The sequence below is a fragment of the Nansenia antarctica genome (genome assembly GCF_963989245.1).
Source record: "Nansenia antarctica genome assembly, chromosome: 9".
NCBI classification, from domain to species: Eukaryota; Metazoa; Chordata; class Actinopteri; order Argentiniformes; family Microstomatidae; genus Nansenia; species Nansenia antarctica.
This window is the reverse complement of record NC_137679.1, coordinates 19,773,186-19,797,945: the sequence shown is the minus strand read 5'-3', so window position 1 is coordinate 19,797,945 and position 24,760 is coordinate 19,773,186. Positions and strand designations below refer to the sequence as shown.

The window sequence follows — 24,760 nt, the reverse complement described above, 5'->3', positions numbered from 1 at the left end:
TGCATTCTCTGTCGTATGATAAAAAAAACTAATACAAAACATTTTGGAATATAGTATTACTATGTGCTCGTTAAGCTTTTTAAATGTATTTTATTTTCCACATAGCTACAGTAGTTCTACAGTCAGTGTGCTTTTGTACTTGGCCTGAAAGGATAGAGCCATACACCTTCTCTTCTACAGAATGTCTGTCTGTTTGTGCTGCCCCTCTTCTGGAGGCCAACTAAAATTAGCATTTTTACCACCTAAACTCTAAATTCCTTCTTCACTAAGGAGGGAAGAATTGATGGTTGCTCTTGTATCCAAAGAGATGTGTCTGGAATTTCTGAAAAGCTGAGGATGTTACCCTAGTAAAGCGTATGTGAAGTCAGCCTGGGAAAAAGCAGTGCAGTACTCAGATAAATAGATCAGATAAATATTTTCACTAATAGTTACAAACAGGCAAATACTTGAGTTGTAAAACATAAATACATTGATGAATTTTATCACTCAATTATTTAATCTCACTGATCTGCGCTCAGACTGTGACAATTATGTAGGTTAGGAATATTGACAACAAGTATGTATTACGAATTACTGTGAATGATTGATGCCACATAGTACGGTAACTTTTATCATTAATATTTCTGTTTGCGTACCACAATGTTTGAGGAAATGAGACAGTACATGTGGAACACAAAAAATATATTTAAATCATTGTTGAGAAATTCAGAATGAAGTACTACACTTAATAGTGTTGCCTTTTCGCTCCAATTTTCTAATATTTTCTGTGTAATTCTCCTATAACTTCAGGCAGCATTAGGCCATGATTCAGGAAGGGTGAATTTTCAAGCTGTATTAAGGCCTTTTTGTATACATTCTGACTGTAAGATATTTAACAACCAAATGGATGCTCTATAATCCTCATCTCATCTGTCACAGGATCCCAGCACCCACCCCAAAATCTTCAGCCCTGCTCTAATGCCATAGCAGTTGCCATGGAGATGGCTCTAGGAGGGGATGGGCAGTGGGTATGAGTATGAGTATGAGGGGACTTTCAGCTTCTCTTGTGGACTTACTGCTGACATACTAAATTGAATACAGGATGTTGGGGTTTAACTATAACACTGAACACATTATGCCCCAACTAGTATGTGCCTATTATCACACATCATCAGTAAAATCAACCAAAGTCATTGCCATTACATTTCCCATGATGTAGCGAACATTACAAATATGAATGCATACATGCAAGCTGTAGATTCGTACTGTACAATATGTGTTGTGGCTTCTGTGTTGACTATTACCTTGTACACTACAGCCTGTGTCTCAGCAAACAGCTTTCTTAAAGGTTGTTTGAAATTCTCACAGGAAGTTATTTGAATGGAATACATAATGAGTCATGTCAGTCAAAAATAGTGCTGTGGGAGTTTCCAATGTTCTCTTTATGACACAGCATCTACATTGTAAGTAGAAGGTAAAAAACAGGATGTTTGCTGACCCCAGGGTGGACTACTTAGGCCCTAGAGACTGAAAGCAATTTGTCATCTCATTGACATCCTCTTCTGACTCACATCTAAAACGCATGTGCCATAAGGACCATCAAAAAGGTTACTGTGGTTATAGTGAAAATGGCTCCTATTTCATCTCTGACAGTTCAGTTTCTGTACAGAAAAGTGATCGGAATTCCTATAGAAAAGTTAGGGTTAGGGTTAGGGCTTTTTCTTTCAGATATATTGCATTTTGATACGTATATTTTAAAAAAACTCAATAATCTGGTATGCTCACTTCATTTTAGGTCTAGATTAATTTTATGTTTCCCAAGGGGACTTTGTGTCAGATACAGTATATTCACATTTGAATCCCTCATAACAATACATTGTATTACAGTACATTCAAATACCTAATTTAAAAACAAAACATGTACAGTAGACCTGAATATGAAGTGTATTTCATGTTTGTGTTCTTGTCTATATTTGTTGGTTTAGGTGTGCTGCATATAGATCTACAAATTATTTCTTAAATGATTTTCCTGGAAGCCCTTTTATGTCTCCAGTAAAGTGTGCTTGAGTAAGAAAAACCTTGAACAGGAAAATGTGTTATGTAGAGGCATTAGCTTTCATAAGTTCAAATCTCCAGGGTCATGCAACTGCTGGATACATTCTAAAAAGGCAACTGAACAAAAAGAGGCTTCTGAATTGCTACTTCTTGGCAGAATCACTCTGAGGGGTGCAGATAATGACAGGAATTCAGAGGGAGTCAGAGAGCAGGGGGAAATCACAAAGCTGGAACTCTCGAGTTCAAAAAGTCCTACAGTAACTGGCCTTCAAAGACACCACTTAACACACACTGCCATCAAAAAGAGAGGGCTTTGGTTTTGAAGTTCACCATTTGAATGTAACACATTGTCTGTGTGGTAACTGAGATAATATAAAAGACAGCTTACTTTGGACCATGTTGCCACAGATCATTAACGTGAAATTGAATTTCAAGGCGCTCTCTCCATTCACAGTCCAACTAAGATATAGACCCCATGGAACACACTTCACTGCCCACAGCCATACTGTAGCATAAGAGCAGTGTCATTCACAAAATCTGTGTGTTGTAACCTATCCTGCCTTTTTGGATTATTTATTGTACTGCTACTCTATGACCAAGCTACAGTAATAACAGCTCCATTTAAAGAATTCTGGTTATACTCCTAGATTTGTTTACACAAGTATGATGGTTACAATGTATTAATAATATGATTTGTTAATTGAAAATATACCATTGTGTGTAGACATCACTGTAGTTTTTACAATACTTTATTTGGATTAATTCATTAGCCATTGTTCCTCCTTTTCCTGCTATTTTCTAATTTCTCCCAGCAGAAGGGATGGGCTGCTCTTTGGCAGTCTGCCCTTTTCCAAATCCTATAAATAAGAGCTATTCCATAGAGTAGCACAAATCCTCAGAAGTCTTTTCCATTTACACATTCCTGGCAGTCAGGTACTCCTCCACCCACTCACGACTGTACAATCTCATGCCCTGGGAAATCTCATGCCCTGGTGTGGCATGACACACACACACACACACACACACACACACACACACACACACACACACACACACACACACACACACACACCTCCATACAGTATGCCTTTAGTTATGCTGTTCATTCATTCATCCATTCATTCATCCATTCATTCATCCATTCATTCATCCATGCATTCATTAATTAATTCTCAACTCAGTCATATGTTGACTAACTGTATTACGTATTACTGATCAACAACAAAGACACTATAAAACGTTAACCCAGAAGACAGTTTAAATGTCAAATTGACAAATGACATATTGATTAAAATTAGCATACTATGGATTCATCATTGACACACTACCTGTAAATCATGTATTGGTGTCTTGTACTGATTAACTGTTGTCAAATAATCCTGACAGCTGATTTTGACAAATTAAATGACTTAGACTAATCTAATAAGAGAAACAAAGAGAAACAAACTTTTCCTGTTGAAAACAGTATATAGCATTGGTAGTATATTATCAATTCTAGCTATAAACGGTAAAAGAAAAATGTAACTTTGGACATAAAAGCCAGTAATTTCATATTCAGTCATTCAATTTAGACTCTCTCTCTTTCTCTCTCTCTCTCTCTCTCTCTCTCTCTCTCTCTCTCTCTCTCTCTCTCTCTCTCTCTCTCTCTCTCTCTGCCAACTACACCATGAAGTCATTTGAATTAATGGACACCCAACAGAATATGATCTTCCAGTTTGTAGGCAATTATTAACCATGGGCCGAAACAAATTACCTTCCTTTCTCCACCTCAGTGACGTTACTCATGCAGGAAAAAGGCAGAAAGAAGGAGCCATGTGTTTAGAACTTATTTGTAGTGTGTAGAGTGTTGTAAATGAATACGCAAACCTTTGTTGTTTGCAACTTGGACGACAACACATTTTACTGAACTACAAAAATGAAAATACAGTACATAGGAACAATGTCAAAGCGCATACATAGTGAGGGAGCACTCTTGATTGAGTAAATTGCTTGCATTCCTGTTTCTGTCATTTTTCAAAAGGTTAGAGCAGTATTATTCAGGCACAGGCACGCAATAGTTTGTTATAGTTATAGGTCAAACGTTGCATCATGATAACCAGTACTGTGCACTTCCATTTATTTAAATAATGCTCGTCATGACATAGGCTATTGTTGATGGTCCTACATTCTAATGTCTACTGTTTTAAATGTTTATGCAGGATTCATAACATTTAAGAACATAGTTTGTTGTATACAGTAAATAATTTATTTTGTCTTAACATGCCCTACTTGACTCTTGGTGAAGAGGTCATACATTAAATAATCTATGTTTCATAACATAACAACAACAACAACAACAAAAATCTTAATTCTAGCATTATGACTGCCAATGGTCCTAGCATATATCACTTTTTCTTGCTATGACTGATGAATAGATTATTTACTTACTTAGACAAATATTTATTGTAAGTCACGTTGGATTAAGGCGTCTGCTAAATGACAAAAATGTAATGGAACATAATATAACATTCCCTACTTGACTCTATCCATGTCTGTCAAAATCTGGTTATCTATTCCCTGATTGAAGACCACCAATATTTGACTGTCTGTCTATTTGACAAACAAACAGATGTTCACTGCTTGGCGGTGTTCACTGCTTGGGGTACACTAAATTACATGCTTAACCTGTAAGGCCCCCATGGTGTCCATATTACAACATCACATTTAGCTATCCAAAAAAGAAATTCTGTAAAAGACATTTTAAAGACATTTACATAGTCAATGGATCCTATTATTTACCCTTGCAATGCAGTATGGTTAAAATAATCTAAATGATTATTATCACAGCAACTCATTACTTGCTTTGTTTTTTCTTTTAGAAAATTGCATCAGAGGCCTCCTACAACAACATCTCAAAGGTGAAAAAAAGAGTTGGTTGAGTGTCAGGTCAAATAGTTATGTTTCCCTTTAAATGGCTAATGGCACTTTAGCTGTGCCACACCAGGTGTTTAGGCAAAAATGTTATAGTCCATTATGCTGGTTTATGAGGCTTTAATTAACTATTAATAACATCTTATTACATATATTCCTGTCTCTCTCTCCCTCTTTCTGATTTTGTATGTGTGTGTGTGTGTGTGTGTGTGTGTGTGTGTGTATGTGTGTGTGTGTGTGTGTGTGTGTGTGTGTGTGTGTGTGTGTGTGTGTGTGTGTGTGTGTGTGTGTGTGTGTGTGTGTGTGTGTGTGTGTGTGTGTGTGTGTGTGTGTGTGTGTGGGGGGGGGGGGGGGGGTAATAATTGACTAATTGACTAATAATGATAGATTTTCCCATAACATCAAGTAAAAAAAAAAAAAACGTATTCTTTATATTATCTAATTATGTGGGGGGGGGTGAGAGAGAGAGAGAGAGAGAGAGAGAGAGAGAGAGAGAGAGAGAGAGAGAGAGAGAGAGAGAGAGAGAGAGAGAGAGAGAGAGAGAGAGAGAGAGAGAGAGAGAGAGAGAGAGAGAGAGAGAGAGAGAGAGAGAGAGAGAGATATTTGCTTAGAATTTGGTGCATGCTACACAGCGCCACTCTATGGGCTGTCTCGGTGGTTCATAGAGGCGCAGAGTCGGAGCAAATCCGAAGTGGAGAGAGTGCACATGCACACACACAGACAGTGGAAGGACCATGTCAAGGAAAGCCGGAGCAGCAACGCCGTGGCAAGCTTCTCGTCGAAATACTTAGAACCAGAACATTGTTACGCTTACAACTCGAAGACATACTTCAAAGCGGAAAAGAATGCAATTTGAGGAGAAAACCGGCGATTCTCATTCAATTTGGGCCGATGAACATCGTGGGGGGAGTTTATATGTCTCTCCACGTCTTCATATAATTCGACGGGGTGGCGATGTTTAGAGCCCGCCAATTGAGCGACGGTCCTTTGGAGTTGGGTTGTGTGTTTACAGTCCTAGCTTGTCAGATGTAAAGACATTGATTGCAAGACGGTACGAGTGGAAATAGACAGACCCGTACGGCAGACGCGCTGAATGTAGCCTACAGGGGAACACGGCAGCGGTGTCTGATCTGTGTTTATCTCCGGGCTGGTCGTATTATTATTCTGTGTTTCGTTTCTCCCCGTGATACAAAGTAGCGCCACTCGTTCAGGATGCAGGTGAAAAAGCAGAGGGACACGGACGGGAGCAGTGGAGACCTTCAACGAGATGGAACCCACAAAAACAAATCCTGCTTCTCAAACATCAAGATCTTCTTGGTGTCGGAGTGCGCTCTGATGTTGGCACAGGGCACTGTTGGAGCATACCTGGTGAGTGAAATATTAGAAGCCTGTGTCCTACTACATCTGTGCTCCGTCATGATGACATCTCACATCTGGCAAGAAGCATGTGTAGAATTGTGCATGGTTTAGGGCCAAACTAACCTAACGCACAGTCTCATTGCTCGCTGTTGCATGTGCAAAAGTGTCTTTCGTGGGACGTGCAACAGCTATGACATAACGAGATGAAGTGTAACCGGCTTAAGAAGGCTTGCTTTGCCTTGACATCAACCGGTGCTTTAAAATACCCAGGTAGCCTACTAGATGATACGTTCAATAGACATTTTTTCATCAGCCCCCGACAATATCACTCCTCTCCCTGTCATTAAAACTGTGAATGGTTTAGGTTGTTCTAATACTGTAGATGCATCAATAATCCACCCTGAACTTTAAGAGTTGGCTGTTGTCCAACTAAGTTAGGTCTATGACTAGTTCCTAGAATTCACAGGTGACCTGTTGTTGATCTGTATTGTACGTCGCCGGCTATTAGGAATGACTTCTATAGCTGTAGACCTGCTAAGGCAATAAGCTACAGTCTATTTTGTCACTGAAGATCAGTGAAATGACATGGACATCCAGAAGTTGCAGGCATTGAGTGAAGAACAGATTGATTGGTAGTGAATATTCAAATCTCCTCTTTCATGGCTCCCACTTTTACAGAAAAAAGGTAGACAAAACCGTTCCTGGGCTTGTCAAGAACCCTTTTAAGAACCCCTTTTGGTACCAAACTTGTTATAGGAGGTTGTACTGTACATCACACACAAAAGGGTTCTTTAACGAGTTCTCCCACCGGGTCAAGTAAAGTATACTTTAGATTAGAATTTATGGCTTTATGAAGCCCCAATACACATTACAAGACCCATTAGCTTTTCTTTTAGCAAATTGAATATTATAGGCCTACAGGGTGTTGCTTTTTACATGACATGTTCTTGAATGAATGATTAAAGCATCCATAAGGCCTTTAACGTTTGTATTCTTTTAAATTAGGACGAGATGCCTCAATGCTTCTTTCTCTTTTCAACAGTTTGATGATATTCATATGTGGGCAATTGTTTTTGATTCATGCTACAAAAACATATTTCCTTCATTAAAACATCAACATGTCCATCCCAGTTCTCATAATAAATGAAAGAACAAGTGAATTGGTTGAGTGAATGAGTTCCTAGCCTATTTTTGATCCGATGTCTCATCAGTGCTGCCGAGAAATCAAAGATGTAAACTGAAATGCTTTGGCCATATTTGGTGTGGAACATGTTATCTAGTTCCATGCCTCTCAGCCACACGTCTCCAACCATTGGAACTGTGTGGACGAGGCATGCTGCATGCCGTCAGAATTTCCTGCACTTGACTTGATTGTTGAGCCAAAAATACAATGAACAAGTATCCATCACTTCATGCTTTTTCTTCATTGGCATACAATCCCCTATCCACATTGTGTATTGATGGCCATAGGCCCAATAAAAAAGGCCTATAGAACGTCTGGTAGCCTACCTGCTTTTCTAAGTTATGAAGAAATGGTAAACTCCGCCAACATGAATGCACATTCTATTCCTCAGAATCAAATCAGTCTCCACCCTCTCTTTCAGGCTGACACGGCCTGGTACATTGCACTCATTTTTCTGTGATGTGTCTCTTTGCTATTTACAGGCTCTGCAGCCACGTAGGAAGGAATGTGTCTATCAGGATTCCTCTTGTAGTCCTCATGTCTCATTTCATCCCACTGTTATTGAGAATGAAAATGTTTCAGCAGTATGTCCATGCAACTGGGGGCTTTGTGTCCTTGTGTGGGCTACAATAATACATACATATAACACTTATTTGTTCATCATATTAGTTGATCTAGCTAGCATTTACAGCCATTACGTTGCTTAATCGGTATGTTCAAATACAGTTTCCAGTTTCCACTTGTACTGTATGAGTCATGTGAAGAATCTAAAGAAGGTTAACAAACATGCTTGTGCTTTAGACTGGTGAGTTGCGGAGAGGCTACTCATTTAAGTATGACAGCTTGCAAAGTAAACACAGGGGCTCTGGCAGGGTTTGCAAATGATAGACCCTAGAGGAAGGGCTTGACTTGCCTAAGCAAATAGGATAGGTCATCAGACCTGCTGTATCTCACAGGTGTGTCAGCACAGGTAGTTCTCTTTCCCATGGCACCTGCTCGATTTGCATGGACTCGAAACCAGGAGCCTGCAACAGGGACAAACTGATGACTCGTTAACTCTTTAGATTCCCACCTCTTTTGGAGCTATTGTTGTGTCCATGATAGGATGAAGGGACTTAAACTGTGATCCGGCGTTCCAAGCCACAAACTCTAGCGTCATGGCCCATGTTTGTGCTCTAAGTTACAGTAGCAGCTTAGGGTGCACCTACTGTATACTTGTGGACAAAACACCAACAACACACTACTAACACTGTATCTCCTGATTTGGCGAGCTTCATGGTAAACTGTTGAGGGCATGTACCTGTAAAAGGACACTAAACCTCAACACTATGGGGTTGTAGTACTTCCCCTTTGAGCATAATGAAACTTATTGAGAAATGGGGTTGTGTCCTTCGATTCTCAGAAATTCAACCGGTTTGTGGTTCCTTTGTTGTGGTGCGTGACACTGGTGAAACCATTTACTGTTACATGCTCCATTGCATTACATGTAGAAAGACAGGTTGAATCATCTATTTCATGTTTTTGTTAATATATCTAACCCTAACCGTACTATCTTATATTTTTATAACCAGCTGCATTAGTTGATACGTTTCTACATGAACTGTATTTAACAAAACATTGTTGATTTCATTGAACATGTCTTAATTATTTTTAATATCCCTCAATGTAGGGCGTAAGTTGGGGATTGCAGCTTACTGTACAGTACAGGCTGTAACATATGTTGATGTTAAAGAATAAATGCATGTTCTAGAATAGGCTAGCTTTGTTTATTTCAGAGAAAGAGGTTTTGACTGCCAATGAATTGTCCCCCTTAAATGTCAGCAGAGCAACCTTTGATGTGCTTAAAGACTTTTTGTCTTGCATAAGTCTGTATTTATGTCTCAAACTGGAATTTGCTCTGCTTACACAAGCCTCATCCATTTGTTTAAAAAAGAGATGTCCGTGTGTGGTTTGGCGCCTCTCATTCTGAACAGGTGATGTCATGTCTACTTGACAAGTTGTCCATGAAAACACTGCCAGACAAGTTTGTTGTATAACCATGCAATAAATAAAACATACTTTCCTGACTGTCACTGTAAGGTAAAGCATCAAGACTCTATCTCTATCTTAAACTGACTGAACTTACTGTAGCTAGCTGCTCACCACTCTGGAATGTACAGTTTACGTAACATAGACCTAACTAATAGATATTTGTGCAATTATTGAGCATCTCGGAATGCCAGTGGATGTGCACAAACATGTGGAACTTTGGGAGGCCGCATGCTAGCTAAACTCTCTGTTCTCAACTCAGCTGTCAGTCACACTGCTGTGTTAGTGTGGCCTGAGCATGGAATGACATGGTCCATGACCGGCTGCCCTGCCTCCGCTGTGGTGGGCGAGGTGGAGGTTAGTCTGTGCTGGGGTGTGTTGAGAGCTCCAGCTGTGCCGTCAACAGGTTGCTATGGCTTGGCATGAGGTGTGAGGACAGGAGCAGATGGTGATGTTTCCAGCCCAACTCTTCACGGTTCCAGCACTGTTGGGAAGCCACATTACACAGAGTCCCTGGCAGCTCCGATGAGGTTGAAAGCCCATTCTGAACACACACACACACGCATGCACACACACATTCCATTCTACTGTTATGGTTACCTACTGTATACAGTATGTGCACTGTACACTCACTGAGCACTTTATTCGAAACACCTGTACACCTTCTCGTTCATTTGGGTGGTGTAGGGACTGTTTTCTTGGCACACTTTGGGCCCTTTAATATCAATCAATTATCGCTTGAATGACACAGAGTATTGTTGCTGACCATGTGTATCCCTTCATGGCCACAATGTACCCATCTTCTAATGGCTACTTATATCATGATGCACCATGTCACAAAGCAAAAGTAATCTCCAACTGGTTTCATGAACATGACAATGAGTTCTTCAGTGGCCTTCCCAGTCACCAGATCTGAATCCAATAGAACACCTTTTGGATGTGGTTGAACGGAAAATTCACAGTTTGAAAGTGCACCTGAAAAATCTGAAACCAGAATCTCAAAGGAATGTTTCCAACATCTTGTGGAATCAATGCCATGAATAATTGTGGCTGTTTTGAGAGAAAAGGGAGGCCGTACCCAGTATTAGTATAGTGATCCTTATAAAGTGTTCGGTGAGTGTATGTTGTAATAGCATTGTCTTTACTAATCTTTTTAAAGTGTTATTACAACCATGACCATGACTCATCATAAGTCATAAATGTCACAGCCTACACAGCTACTTTTAAATGTTTAGTCCATGTGAACTAAAGAGCTTAACTTAGCCTGTTTAACTCACTGTGGGAATGGTAAATAAGTATGCCCTTTCTAGGACATTTTGGGACACATCGGAAAATAGCTTGATAATTGTTATGAAAATAACAGGTGGGATATAGCTAAACAGTTGGTTCCATTTACATTTTTTCCCAGACATTTCATACCAATGAGATCCCTCTAGACAGTTCTACACATGAAAATAGAGGTAGATGGAAAATAAGCTAAATTAAATCTATCTGATGGTTCAACTCCTTTAAACCTTTGAGAACGAGTCACTGTTATAAGCCTATGTGTTTTTTCTCCTCTTAAGTCTTGTTGAGAGTGTATGGGTGAATGGTTAGTTGTAAATCTCCCTTGCTAGTAGGTGTTCATTATCACTAACTTTGAGGAAACTACCATGTATTTTTACTAACAACTGGCAAAGAGCTGGAGAAAAAAAAATCCACTTGTGCCCCAGCTTCAATCTAGAGACAGTGCTGTTATCTTTCACTTTCATTAAACCTTGCACAAGAGTGTTGGGGAAGCAGTCACTTACAACAATGCGATGCGAGTTAGTGTTGCAGTGCCCAGCTAATCAAAAACAGAGGAATGGATCTTTCAGAGGAATGAGTCTTGGCAGAGAGGGGATTTTACTCAAACCACAATGAGGAACATCTGAAAGGGGCCTGGGAATCAGTATATTCCAAGGGGATGGGATTATTTAAAAGGGCACAACCTTCATAACATGGTCCTTTCATAGCCATGCTATATTCATCTTGTCTGTTCAATACCTACTTTGCGGTCTGCGTGTGTAACTAGATTCAAAATGCCACTCTGCAAACAATATCGTCTTTTTAATTTGCATACACCGAAAGTTAGGAAACCCAGTGCACATTAATCATTCTGATTCCACTATGCAGAGTTTAATGTTTTGAAAATATTTTCTAATTCATTTGAATGAATTGCATTTAATTTAATTGATATAAAGTAATTCTGTAATAATCAAATAATATTCATAATGTTGTGCTTATGCCTGTTTTTCGAAACTCAAAAGCTCCCACTTTGTCTTAATTGTCTTTTGTTTTCACTCACATCTTGACAGTTGTGCATACAGCATGCATCCATTATTCATAACCTCTTTCTACATAGTCTCTATTTGGAAGCTGTTTATTTCTCCCTAACTTAAATTGTCTCAGCTAATATGAAAGCAGTATTTCTACTAATATTTCATCTTATTATGATGATATCGTTATTCAGTCAGAGTTATGTTTAAAGTTTATGATTAACACATATCTCCTCTTTCTCAGGTCAGTGTCCTGACCACCCTGGAGCGGCGATTCAACCTCCAAAGTGCCGACGTGGGAGTGATCGCCAGCAGCTTCGAGATTGGCAACCTGGCTTTCATCCTATTCGTCAGCTACTTTGGTGCCAAAGCCCATCGGCCGAGGTTAATTGGCTGTGGGGGTATTGTCATGGCGCTCGGAGCGCTTCTCTCAGCACTGCCAGAGTTTCTAACCAACCAATATGAGTATAAGGTTGGGGACACTTGGAGGACAGAGAATGGGCGAAACGTCTGCTCCAACACCTCCAGGAGTGGTGACAGGGATGTTGGTGAAGTGTGTTCAAACAAGGCCAACACCAACATGATGTACCTGCTGCTGATCGGGGCCCAGATGCTACTTGGGATCGGCGCCACCCCGGTTCAGCCTCTGGGCGTGTCCTACATCGATGATCATGTGAAGAGGAAAGACTCCTCTTTGTATATAGGTGAGTCGGTTAGATACGTTAATACACCATATGGGCAGGATTTACCAGACGTTTACCCCTGCACAACCTTGGAGCTGTTCTTTTAGAGAAGGAATTAAGGAACAAAACGAAAGTAGGTCATAGACATTTGGTATATGTTTCTGGGAAAACGGGATCTCAACGAAGCACAAGAATAACTATTTAAATGAAGTAGATTGTTGTCACACTGGCAATTAAAAATCTATTTGTTCCATCACAAGGTAACCCTAAGGCAAACAAAAACCCTAAGGCAAACACAAGATCAGTGGCTATGTTTGTCCGCTGTTCATAGCCTGCAGGTGCAGTATGAATGTATTCCCTGTGCTGTACTTGGTCTCCTTTTGTCCACAAGAACAGGCCTGCCCCGTGTGACTGCCAGGTGAGCAGATCCATGAGGGCTTTTACATCTCCATTACGTTTGCGCTGGAGTCACTGGCAAGTGAAGAAGGAATGTAAGACGGGCAACATTTTTTCACTCGGCTGGCCTGTGCTCTATCACAGGCATGCTGCTGATGTGGCTTTTCAAGGTTTAACGGTGCATTCAAAGCACTTTCTGAGCTAACCGTAAATAGCAGATGATTGCCTGGAAATATCCCCTGAGGCAACTGGGGTCTCTGCTCTGCCTTTTTGCCAGTTTGAAAACATTTCACCGATATTTTGACCCCATTGTATGATATCAGCTAGTATTCCCCACAAAGGTATAAGAATTATGTTTATTTTTGAACGATTCTCCTAAAGGGGTTGGGAGCAGTATAACTACTAGCATACAGTATGAGTATTCTTTGGAATGAACCATAGGACCTGTTACTCCTTGGCAGAGCCCCAGGATTCTGGCTGCTGCCTCTGATCTCTCGATACCAAGCCCACCCAGAGAGATAATTCACAGTGAAATTACAAATAACGATGAAACATAAATCATGTGTATGATAGCAGCTGGCTTTGAAGGTCTTCAGTTGTCAAGGTGACAAAGGAACGCCTCTGCTAGATAATGGTAAACGTCCCCAGCAGCATGTCATCCTTCTCCTTTATTGTTACTGATAATGACAGCATTGTTATCTCAGTAGATACAGCCACAAATTGTTATCACAGCAGGCAGGTTTCCAAGTTGGACCTGGCCATAATTTGGTGTCCATGTACACACATCAGCCTTTTATGCCGGCCTTGTTTGATATCTGTGCGGCACAACAGAATGAAAGGAAGGCTGAAGGGGAGGGATGTTTTAAAATATACTTTTTGATCCATGCACAACATTATTAAAGGGACATGACATTTGTCAGTGTAACATAGATGTGAGGGTCACTATCAAGGACAATGGCTTTGGTGTTTGTCTGATCTTTTGCCTAAAGCTGATTTGTCTAACTGCCACTCTTTGTGTTCACTTCGTCCCCTCAAGCTAAGCCTTTTTTTCTTGCACTTCACAGTGCATTCTGCTTTGTCTGAAAGCAACAGGACCCACAAACAAGCAGAGAAACGGCTTTGACGTCTGGCACAACTGCAGTGCCTTGTTCCCAGTGTACAGTAGGAAGTGGGCTCGCACTGATTAAAGTTTGGCAGGCACAGAGGGAGATTTGGTGCTGTTCTCCTCAGATAAGCTGCAAGGAGAGTTGGAGGAAAACAAGCGGTGAACACTGGAGAACAATGTGGTATTGAGTTGAGAGCCATGTGCTCAGCTGATCGTCCTAATCCCCATGCTGCAGGCATGTCATGTGCTTGTGGCAGCATGAATGGGAGAGATTGTCTAAATCTCTCTAAGATTTCTTTTCACATCCTGATAATGTATTCTATGATTATTCATCAATGTACACAGTAGTGTGCACTGACACACTCACATTGTTGCAGTTTCCAAACAAGATTTTGCATCATAGCAAAATGGTTTTGTTTACATTCTTGTGAGACGCCTTATTGGCACTTTGTCCTCCACTGCCTGGTGGTCAGTAATGACCAGCCAATAGCTGAGGATGGAGATGCTTCTTTATTTACCGTTACTTATTCATTTGATCTGTAATTGAACAAGTACAGTATGTCTCAAACAGTACTTGGTAAATGACGTAGAGCCTCCTGGTTGATATTTATGCAATTTCATTGTCATATAATAGTTAGCACCAGTTGCCATGTCAACCTTAGCCATTCAGTACAGTGTACGTGAAAGAGAAAAATTACACCAACGTCCGTCCCTGCATATGGGGAGACTATATAGGGCCTGATACATCCCAAAGGCCTACAATATCAAGGTTAATAGCTAGCTTTGTACTACTGTAGCTTAATTGATTCTGTGTATTTAATGACTTTAAACTGACACAGTCAGCAGAGTGATTACCCTTTAGCCTCTCAGTCCCCCGTCAGTCTGTCCTGCCAGCACAATTTCATTTCATGCTCGGTATGGCACATTTTACTCATATTATTTCATATTATTTCAACTCAATGCTTAAGGACAACCCACATTAAGAGTCTTACAGTGCTGTACAGTATTATTGATGGTAGCGCATTGTATTTAAGTGGGATAGAGAGGGGTTTACAAAGAAGGAAGAGATGGTCATATACTGGAGAGGCAGTCAAAGAGCAGTTATGAGGGGTCTTGGAGAAATGGAGAGCAGAAATATAAAGCTGCAGTATTTGATTCTTGTGATAGATGAAGACAGATGTGCTACTTGAACTGTACATGTTAAAAGAATCTGCTGCTTCTGAGACTTATCGCTGTGTTCTCACTCTGACGCAGGTTAATACTGTAGAAGATCAATGTGTCAGGAGAAGATCAATGTAGCATGAATATTCAGCAGCAGCTCAGAGTAGTGTAACACCTTGGTCCCCATAGAGTGCAGTGGGATCTAGGGGGTGAGGTGAAGTGTTGAATAGACTCAATACAACTATCAAACCAAGATTCTTCTCTTCTGCTCTTAGTTTGTAAGGGAGCATAATCATAAGCTGGTCCCCATATGACCTGATGCAAATTGTTCTTTGTGATAGTATTAAATCCATAACTGACTGCTGCTCTTGATTTTTCTTGATGTCGAGAATGCTGCTTTTGTTGTTGTTATTGTTGCTGTTGATGATGAGGATGGTGGTGGTAATGATGATTGTGCTCCCTTTTGCCCCTAGCAAAGCATATTGTTATAATTAGCCACAGGCCTAAACTGTGCAGGTAATGAGGGTATGGCCAGTGGAAGTTCAACCCTGTGAGAATGTGCTTTACTATGGAGAGAGTACAGGGTAGAGAGAGAGAGAGCCTTGTAGGAGTGGAACCATAATTACAGAGTGAGACTGGAATGCCAACCAGCCAGCCATGAGGTGGGTCTGAGTGGCCCGACTGCACATGCATACCACATAGCTCTGTGAAAAACAACTCCTACAGCACAGAGGAGACAAGGCTGGGGCTGGGCTGCGAGCACTGTCGCTGCCTCTGCCTCTGCTTCCTCCATGTGTAACAGGCTATTTACTTGTCTTTGAAAAGCAGAGAAAACGGATTTTCGTTTTGTTTTTGGCATGGCAGTGCTACAGAGGGGTTTCATACAGTCGGATCTCTTAAAGAGATGTTTTAGGTTACAGTATGTCCACTGCTGCTGATCCTATTTATTTTCAACTGCTTAAGGGTTAGGGTCAATCTCCTCCGTCACCCCTTGAGGTTTAAAGCAGGGCTGCAGCACTGGTGAACACTGGATTTTACAAGATTATCTTGTTCCGCGTCTAGACGACGTAGGCACTCATTTGGGGCCAAAGGAAACAAATATGATTGGACAGTTTGAGTCAACAGGATCTCCGTTCCCAGTGCTCTATGACCTTTCACCATCTACTTCTAATTCGGGCTCTTCCCACAGAGCCTTGGGTTGAAAAAATATACAGCACATACATGTACAGGCTGGGGCTTAGCAATGGCACACAAGCCAGTTGCCCCACCCATCGACCTCTCCCAGCTTTTGGGGGTTTGTAGAGCCTGGGAAGTCTCTAGTAAATCAGAGGACACACATAAAAATGTGATTAGTCATTGTCAATGAATATGTCTTTAAGAGATGTTAGGTTCATAAGAGCAGTTCTTTGTTATGTGCCTTTTTATGCAACCCATAATAAAAAAAATCGGCTGTATTTCTAGGATGTAGCATTTGTAACAGATGGTTGTTTAATAATTGTTAGTGTTATCACTGCTCTATATCCAAGATGATGTTCACTTCATGAGATTCATAGACTTAACACACACAAGATGTGAGAGGGCCTATGAAATGTTGAACAGGCTTGCATCCTGACTGAATAGTTGGTTTTATTATTAATATTATGTTTCAGGCCTGTTAATGGACACAGATAAGCAAGAGGAGGGAGATGTTTTAGGTTACAGTATGTCAGAACATAATAGTAACCTCAAACAGAGGGCTCTATCAGAGAGGTGGCATGAAATGTAGTATTTTGAAATGCAATTCCGCTTATGTGTGAGGGTTTGTCAAATCGTCATACTTGTGTTGAGGGCGTCATGTACGGAGCGAGTCTGAGGCGGTCTGAGGCGCCCGGAGAGCAGGAACTCTAACTGAAGAATGCTGTGTCTGTTCCAGGCTATGAAGTACCCCAGTCTCTCCCTGGCCACACACACACACACACACACACACACACACACACACACACACCCTGAGATGAATCTTCATCTGCTCTTTATTCTTTATGTCATAATTGATACAGTAGCCTGTAGTGTTAACATATTTTCCTATAATTTTCAACCTAGGTTTATGTTATCGCTGTTACAATGTCACTTCAGGTTCGGATGTGTTTTACGACGCTGGTGATTGTTGCGGTGGCCTCAGAGAGATCCTCGAGAGACTTGTCAACATTCCTGCTAAAATGTTCTGACTCCAAACAGTGGCTCCAGTAGGGCGTGTTTATATAAGCTACTTAAACTCAGTGCTCGTAATGTCATCTTGAAGGATTAGATTCTAAATGGGGGTTTCCATCTCTGCGATAAGCTCTGTGCTGAGTGTGCCTAGCAACACCAGTTTGTTTTATTTCAAGACAATAAGCAGCATTGATTTATCATTAACAAGCAGCAGCTTCTCTTCATCATTCTGTATGATTGTGCCTCTGTAACAATGTGACAGGAGACCTGTCATCACCCACACTGCTGCAGAACTCCCTGGATGCTCCAGAGGCACTGGTGCTATAACAGCAGTTGTTGAGGCGGAGGGCCAGTACCTAGCCATGGCTATTTGGAAATGCTACCTAACTGGTATTTGGCCTTGGAAATGGTAGCTACAGTAACTGGTACCCAGCCATGAAACATTGCATTGAACTATCTGGTCAACAAAGGTACAGTATATTATGTCTGGAAAAACCCAAGCAATTACAACTACACATGCATTGAAAATCAAATCATGAAAAGCAATCACTTAAGAACTGACCCAAGATATGCTAAGATGATTAGATGTAAGAGAAATTGTATCTAACGGAGCACCCACTCAGGGCAAGTAGTAAATGATGGTAACCTATAGTGATTGATAAGTGAAAGCCATTATTATTAAGAGTCTTCATTAAATTAGGGCGGAGAGCCTCATTAGAGTTGAATCTGCTGCCGTTCCTTTAACTTAATGATATCATTTATCAATCCTGTCTGCTGATGAAGCAAAACAGAGGCGTGATAGTGAGTCATCTAAGCAGGCATCTCCCAGACTGTGCCCCATATTACAGTAATGAAGACATAGACAGTAGCACCTGCAATTTGTGTATTTTCTGCTATTCCTTAGTTCACTTACTCTACAGGGAATGCATTGGATATTGTTGTTAAGCACTATGATCAAACTGTGGCATTGTTTGTCCTGGAGTCATTACAGATACAGGCTTGCAAACTTGTCACCTTGGCTAAATTAGCCGTTTTTACCTCAAAATAGGTCATCCATGTGAATCTTGTAGATCTGCAAAAAAGATATTTTTGGGGGTGGGGGTCTCATCCAAGTCACATGATGCACGAGCTAACTGATCTTCCTGTCTGCTAAACTCCGCTGCTGTTGAAATAACTTTTTGCTTCAGGCAGCTAGGTACAGTTCCAGACAGCGTGGAGAACACAGTCACGGTAAACTGTTTTTGAAGTATTTCTGCAGGTGTTAAAGGTCATGGCTACCGCTTCTTACACACGCATCATTGTTAGACCACAGTTAGTGCTAGCGCTATCCATTTAGCACCATTAGTGCTAGCGATATCCCCACCCCCCCGTCAAAAAATGTCTCCTCTAACGTTAGCAGCTCATTAATCATTTTCTTAGTTTTCAGGCAAAAAAGAAAAGTGTCACCTTTTTGGGCCATCACCAGTTTGCATCCCTGCAGATATCCATGGCAGAGCTCTGTAACTGTGTGACTGGTTTGGCTGCCCTGGGTTTAAGTGTCAGATGTCAGACACAAAATCCTATTGGTATTGTCTGACTGTCCACAGAATTACTGCTGACACTCTATAGGAAAGGCCAGGCTGGCTGCAGCAATGCAGTTTGCAATTGACAGGGACATGGACCTGCTGTATGATCCTGCTTTCATCCTTTCTGTGCCACTGCACAGTGTGAAGACGGTACTGTCTGTAATGAATAGATGACCAATGAGGGCTTGTGTTTGTTACCATAGATGAGATGTCTTAAGTTATCTGCCTAAACATTAGCTTAAGGTGAGGGACAGACTGTAAGCTGGAGGACGTCAGCAACATGTCGTAAGCTAGGGGAAGTATTACAGACTACATTCCACCACATCTTTTTCAACATCTTACGACCAATTTGTTCAGGAAGTATCTGAGCCAAAATGTTCCCCAAATGTAAAAAAAAATAATAATTAAGTAGGCTATTTATCGATAAAGAAGAAGAAGATATAGAAATCTGTATAGAAATCTGATATATAAATGATTAATTATCACCACTGCAGTGGTTAGGTAAATAAACAAATGCAGTATGTCTAATGACTTACTTACTGTATGTTTAATATAGTCAACCACAAAGAGGCGTTCCAGTTGACAGACCAGAGAGTATGCTGCCTCCACTGGTGTTCCTCACCATACCCAGAGCACTGACTCATGTTTCATCAGAGCAGAGGAGAGAGGCAAGAATACAGTTGATACACACCAGTCATGCCACTGCCCATGTGCCCACTTTAGCTTATCTGCACTCTGGGGGTGTTTGGACCTCTGAGACTCTGAGCAGTGCACTCATTCAGCAGCCTAAGAGCTTGAGCATGGCTCATGGGTGCTGGCCTATCCAGATGAGCCCTGTGCCCTCAAGCTGGGCTCACTACCACAGAGGGGATGTGGAGGTTGAGTTCGGAAGCCTCGAAATAGGTCAGACCTCCGGATGAATCGGGTCGGTGTTAACAGACTGTGGCCAAGAGCCCCAGAGGAGCCCCAACATCAGAGAAGTCAGAGCTGTGTGCTTGCCTCAGCAGCCTGTGGCTTTGCTCTCAGCTACATCGCCACTAGCCTACCATCTGCAGCACTGGAGATGAGGGCCAGCGGTCTGCCTGGTTCACACACATACAGCAGCATGCTGCCTCTCCTGGGTTCCCAGACGGCCCCTCCCAGGCCGCCCCACCCCACACCACTCTGAGCCGGCCCGAGCTGTGGCCAGCAGCAGCTCTCTGTTTGAGCGCTTAGAGAAGGTGGAGGGGATCGGCGTCGGACAATGGGTGGTCGTCATAACCTCATCATTTCCCTCTCCCTCCAATCTCCAATCCCCATGGCCTCAGTAAACCTGTCACCATGCACCAGGCCTTCTCAAGGCAATCTGGGTCAGGCCCTGTCGCTGCTGATTAAAAAGGGGATTTTTTTTTTTCAAGAGGGGGAGGGGGGGGGGGGGGGGGGAGGAGGCAGATCATAAACACGACAACATCAGCAAGCCGTTGCCACGGAAATGCTTGTTTGTCTAGCTGGTTTTTACTATTGGATTGAGATGCTCAGTCCTTTTCCCTGGCACTGCTGTCCTCTACTCTGGCCCTATGCCTGCTGGGAAGGAAGCAGCTGTCAAAGGGTGTGGGGCTGATCTGAGAGCCTCCCGGCAGAGATCAGTGGCATAGGAAGCAGCTCACAAATCACAGGGCCAGACACGGCTCATCCTCTCTGTTAGGACACGAGACCCGAGCCTTTGGTCCGGGCAGTTGTTGGATGTACTAGAGCTGTTCATTTCATGAGGTCATGGCTGACCTTGAGGATTCTGCCCAGAATCTACCGATTCACTCTTCACTCCTGGCATTAGCACAAATCCCCAGCCATTGATTGAGTGGTCTGTAAGTAGTGGCTCTGCGGGGCCCTGGATTACCCTGTAGCATGTTCAGCACTTTATCCCTGTATCAATGCTGACGTGACGCTCAGGAGAACATTGCCTAATTAAATGGACTTGGATCAATAGGATGGGCAGTAATTGTTACAAACGATCAGATGTCGGATTCAATCTACTTTTATTAAGTAGCCACGGTCAGTAGGTCTGTCTCATTCAGGGCTCCTGTGTTTACTAGGTTTGAAATAACTTGACAGGATTATTGACGCTATGTAGGCCTAATCATGTCTCGGGAAAAAAAAAATGGGATAGAAAATCTGATGAGCTGTATCTATTTTTCATTCAATGATGCCTTGAGGTAAATTATTCTGGCCCTGCCACACCACATCTTTCTTCAAAATGCCACTCCATAAACGATTTCATTGCAGATCGTCGATGGGGCATTGAATGCTCTGAAAATCCCATCCAACCTCTCCCTCCCCTTTGATTGGGCCAACCGCATCCATATCCCCTCTTCCTCAGGATGCAGCACAATTAGACCTCATTGTAACTTGTGGCTAACATGCTCTTGTACAACCAGCTTTGTTCTTTTTCCTCAAATGGTTTCAGGAAGGTTGGAGCCATGTTGTTTGGGACATCTCTACCCTGGTAATTATGCCAAGCCACCTGCTGATGAAGCTGCTACCAGCTGCAGTCAATAAGCCAGCCCCCCAATTCCCGTACACGCTCCTCCTCTTCTTCAATGGGGCAGCTGGGGGTCCTCCAGCAGGGGAGTGCAGAGCACCATAGCCTGCCTGAGCCTGCCGTCTGCCTGGCGGTCTTCTACCCTGGCTTCGTTCTAACACCCAGATGCACAACAATGGACACTGTGTGTGCCACTCACTCCAGGCCTCAGGAAAACATCTGAGGCAGTATTACAAACAGATCACTGTGACCCAGGAACCAAGACAGGATGGCTCGCTGTTAGAATGTACCCCCTCTATTTCTCTCTCTCTCTTTTTCTGTCTCACTTTCTTTGTCTCCCTCGCTCACTGACCTCGTGTTGACAGAGCTGGCAGGCTGGCAAAGTCCACGAGGTTCCAGTTTCACATCAGTGCTCTGTTTGCAAACATGCCCAATCTATTAATGCGATCTTATGGCACAAGGAGACTATCATTAACAGGGAAAGGGCTGGAACCTAGTATTATTGTAATAATTATAAATCACATGCTGAGTAACAGAACATGTTTTTAATTTCATGGTACGGTCTGTCTCTTGTTGCATTATTGCCCAATACAATACACAAGGAGAGTAATTAACATGACAGGATGATTGCAGCTCACGGTTTCCCCCACTGAATGTACAGTACTTCTTTCTGTTTTTTTGTTTTTTTTAACAAAACATTCCATGAGTATCAACAAGGTAAAATCCACATTAAGGAATCAGATAGTCGCAAAATATCAGATCGTAACTGATGATGGAAAGTACTTAATGGCATTAAATGGCCCATACAATCTGGGATATTGTTGTTGCACATACTGTGAAGGAAATTAACATAGTGTTATGGTGCAGCATTAGTCTACAGTATGTAACACCAAATACTAATGGAGATATCATTCAGGTTAATGACCTGTAATAACCTGTAATAGTGTTAGGGTGATGATAGACAGGTTAATACCCCAAAGATTATCTTGCCACTAGCCAGGGTTAGGGTTCGACTAATGCTATTGACTTACAATAGAAATAGAACACCTAACACCTAGGCAGGTGCTGAGCAAAACACAAACACAGTCGGCATTTAACACACAGAAGATGATACGAACTACGGTTTGTTGTTAATGTCCCCGATTACCACACTGGAAAGGCACGGTACAGTATCCGTTGTTGGTTCTAACCTCCTCTGGCTGTAGAGATACCAAGACAGTACAGTACTCATTTATTGAGCTGTCAAACTGGTGCCTGTGACTCATATGTGCGTCTTCAGGGTATGACTGTAGCATCGAACTAGTAGCTCAGCTATGCATGGGTGTGTGTGTGTGTGTGTGTGTGTGTGTGTGTCTGTGTCTGTGTCTGTGTCTGTGTCTGTCACGCAGGGACCACCAGACAGTGTCTCAGCACAGAGGGAGGTTGAGGAACAGTGTGCTGTGCAGGATCAGAGCCGTGTGGTATCCTTAGTTTACAATAACCATTCCCAGGACATGGTAGACATTTTTGTCTGGTATCCCTCTGGTGATTACGGTACAATAAACAAAACGATATGTGGTTAGACTGTAATGGAATGTTTTTTACTAGGATGTTATCCTTCACTGACAAAACATATTCTGCGAACTAAACATTGTTTGGTGGAGCCCATCACCGAGGAGATAGGAGGCTTAGGCCCCCTCTCAGCTTTTGCCCTTACATGGTCTCTCTTAAGGTTTATTTAGGGTCATGTTGTTAGTGTCAAGCTCTTTCTTCACCCCTACCGGAAGAAAGCTCCTTATGGTTAAGGCTATTAAACTCTTGTGAGGAACCTTATGTGGTAGATCTTTTAGAGGTCTAATTTCTAATCATATCAAAGTGTTGACATGACAGACACACGTTAGCTGACACTCCTGGTACAGGGGAATTATTTTCCCTGTGACAATCTTTTTTCTTTTTTTTCCTATCTTATGTATTTTCCTCATTCCATCTGGCTTTGGTGTTGTCTGCTGTGTGATTCCTCTCCACAAATACATAGTATTCTTTCAGAGGGAGGCCCCACACTAAGTAGATCTAATGTTATGGCCTTATATAGTCTCTGAATGAATTCAGAGGGCAGGGGCTTTTTTTTATAGATTCGGAGCATTTATAGCCATGACAACATCCCACAGTTCCAACAGATTCATGTGCCCCACTCAATAAAGTGTTTTATTTAATCATCCCGCTTTAGCTTCGAGTGTCTTACTTAAGTGGATTTGCTCTTTGTTGACTCCAGAAGAGTCATGGGATGTGACAGCTTTGCTGTTGCAAACATTCAATAATGAAATGAGCCAGATTTGAGATCAGTTAAAGGGCTCTTTTGACAACAGGCGCAGTACATATTCAGTCCCTCTTCTCGTTGTTTGTTTACGTCTATCGAACATGGGATCATGTGAACATGTGTTTGTTCTTTCATGAACCATTTAAGAGGATAAAGGCGGTAGTTAACTTAACACACATCCATACTGTATGTTGCATGAATCTGTTGAGATGCAGTTGTTTCATAAAGTTATTTGTTCCATGTCCTGTTGCATCACTCTCTGCATGATGATGGCACAAAGGCGCAGTCACAAGTGTCAGACTGGTCGTTTGCGGCCCTTTTCTTAAAATATATATATTTATGGTTTCAAAATAGCCGTTGTTCTGGACCGTTGATATGATGCATATCATTCAGGCCTTCAGCAAGGCCCGACAATGAACTCCCATTCAGGGTTGCGACCTATCGTGAGACCTAGATCCACAGCAGGGACAGAAAGGCCCGGAGGAGACTGGTCAGGGACAGCATCTGGAATCACCTGGAATTCCTGGGTAACACCTGTGTGAGATCCATAACTAGAGCCTTGAGGGTGCTTCATCAAGGTACATTTTCCAGTTCACTAAAAGAGCCTCACCCCTACATACCGCTCACTGGCCAATACCCGTGCAGCAGCATGGTTTGCATTTGGGGATGATATGACGTAGGAGGTGGTTAAAGTAGGATGATCCTAACCTAATGGTATTTGACTGTGAGGTGAGAACCTACTTAGCTCTTTGGCTTGTTATTTAGGTCAGTATGGTTGTGTAGTTCTGCTTAAGTCATTTAAGCAAAGAGTTTAAGCAACCAGTCACCCTTATTACACTCAGTGTGCTGTGCAAATGTTGTTCTTTGCTTTTACCTTTTCAAGTTTGCTCAAGTCAACTGACGTTGCCTCAAAGCTATAAACTCGGAGGGTCTCTAACTAACACATGCTGTTCACAGAAGACCTATTTAAATCACCCTCATCTTTATGCTGGAATGGTTAGGCTATGTTTTGTACTGCTTGACATTAGAAGATACACA

General features: G+C 41.9%; 1 protein-coding gene across 2 annotated transcripts in view; it reads left to right on the top strand.

Moving 5' to 3' along the window:
* Positions 1 to 6,156: 6,156 nt before the first annotated feature.
* The window catches only part of slco3a1a (solute carrier organic anion transporter family member 3A1a), a gene marked incomplete at both ends in the record, with an annotated part of 37,108 nt that continues 18,504 nt past the window's right edge, over positions 6,157 to 24,760 (top strand). For both annotated transcript variants that reach the window (XM_080539060.1, XM_080539059.1), the window contains 2 exons: positions 6,157 to 6,312; positions 12,056 to 12,515. In XM_080539060.1, coding sequence (XP_080395186.1) covers positions 6,157 to 6,312; positions 12,056 to 12,515 — 616 coding nt within the window. The remainder of the gene's footprint in view (positions 6,313 to 12,055; positions 12,516 to 24,760) is intronic.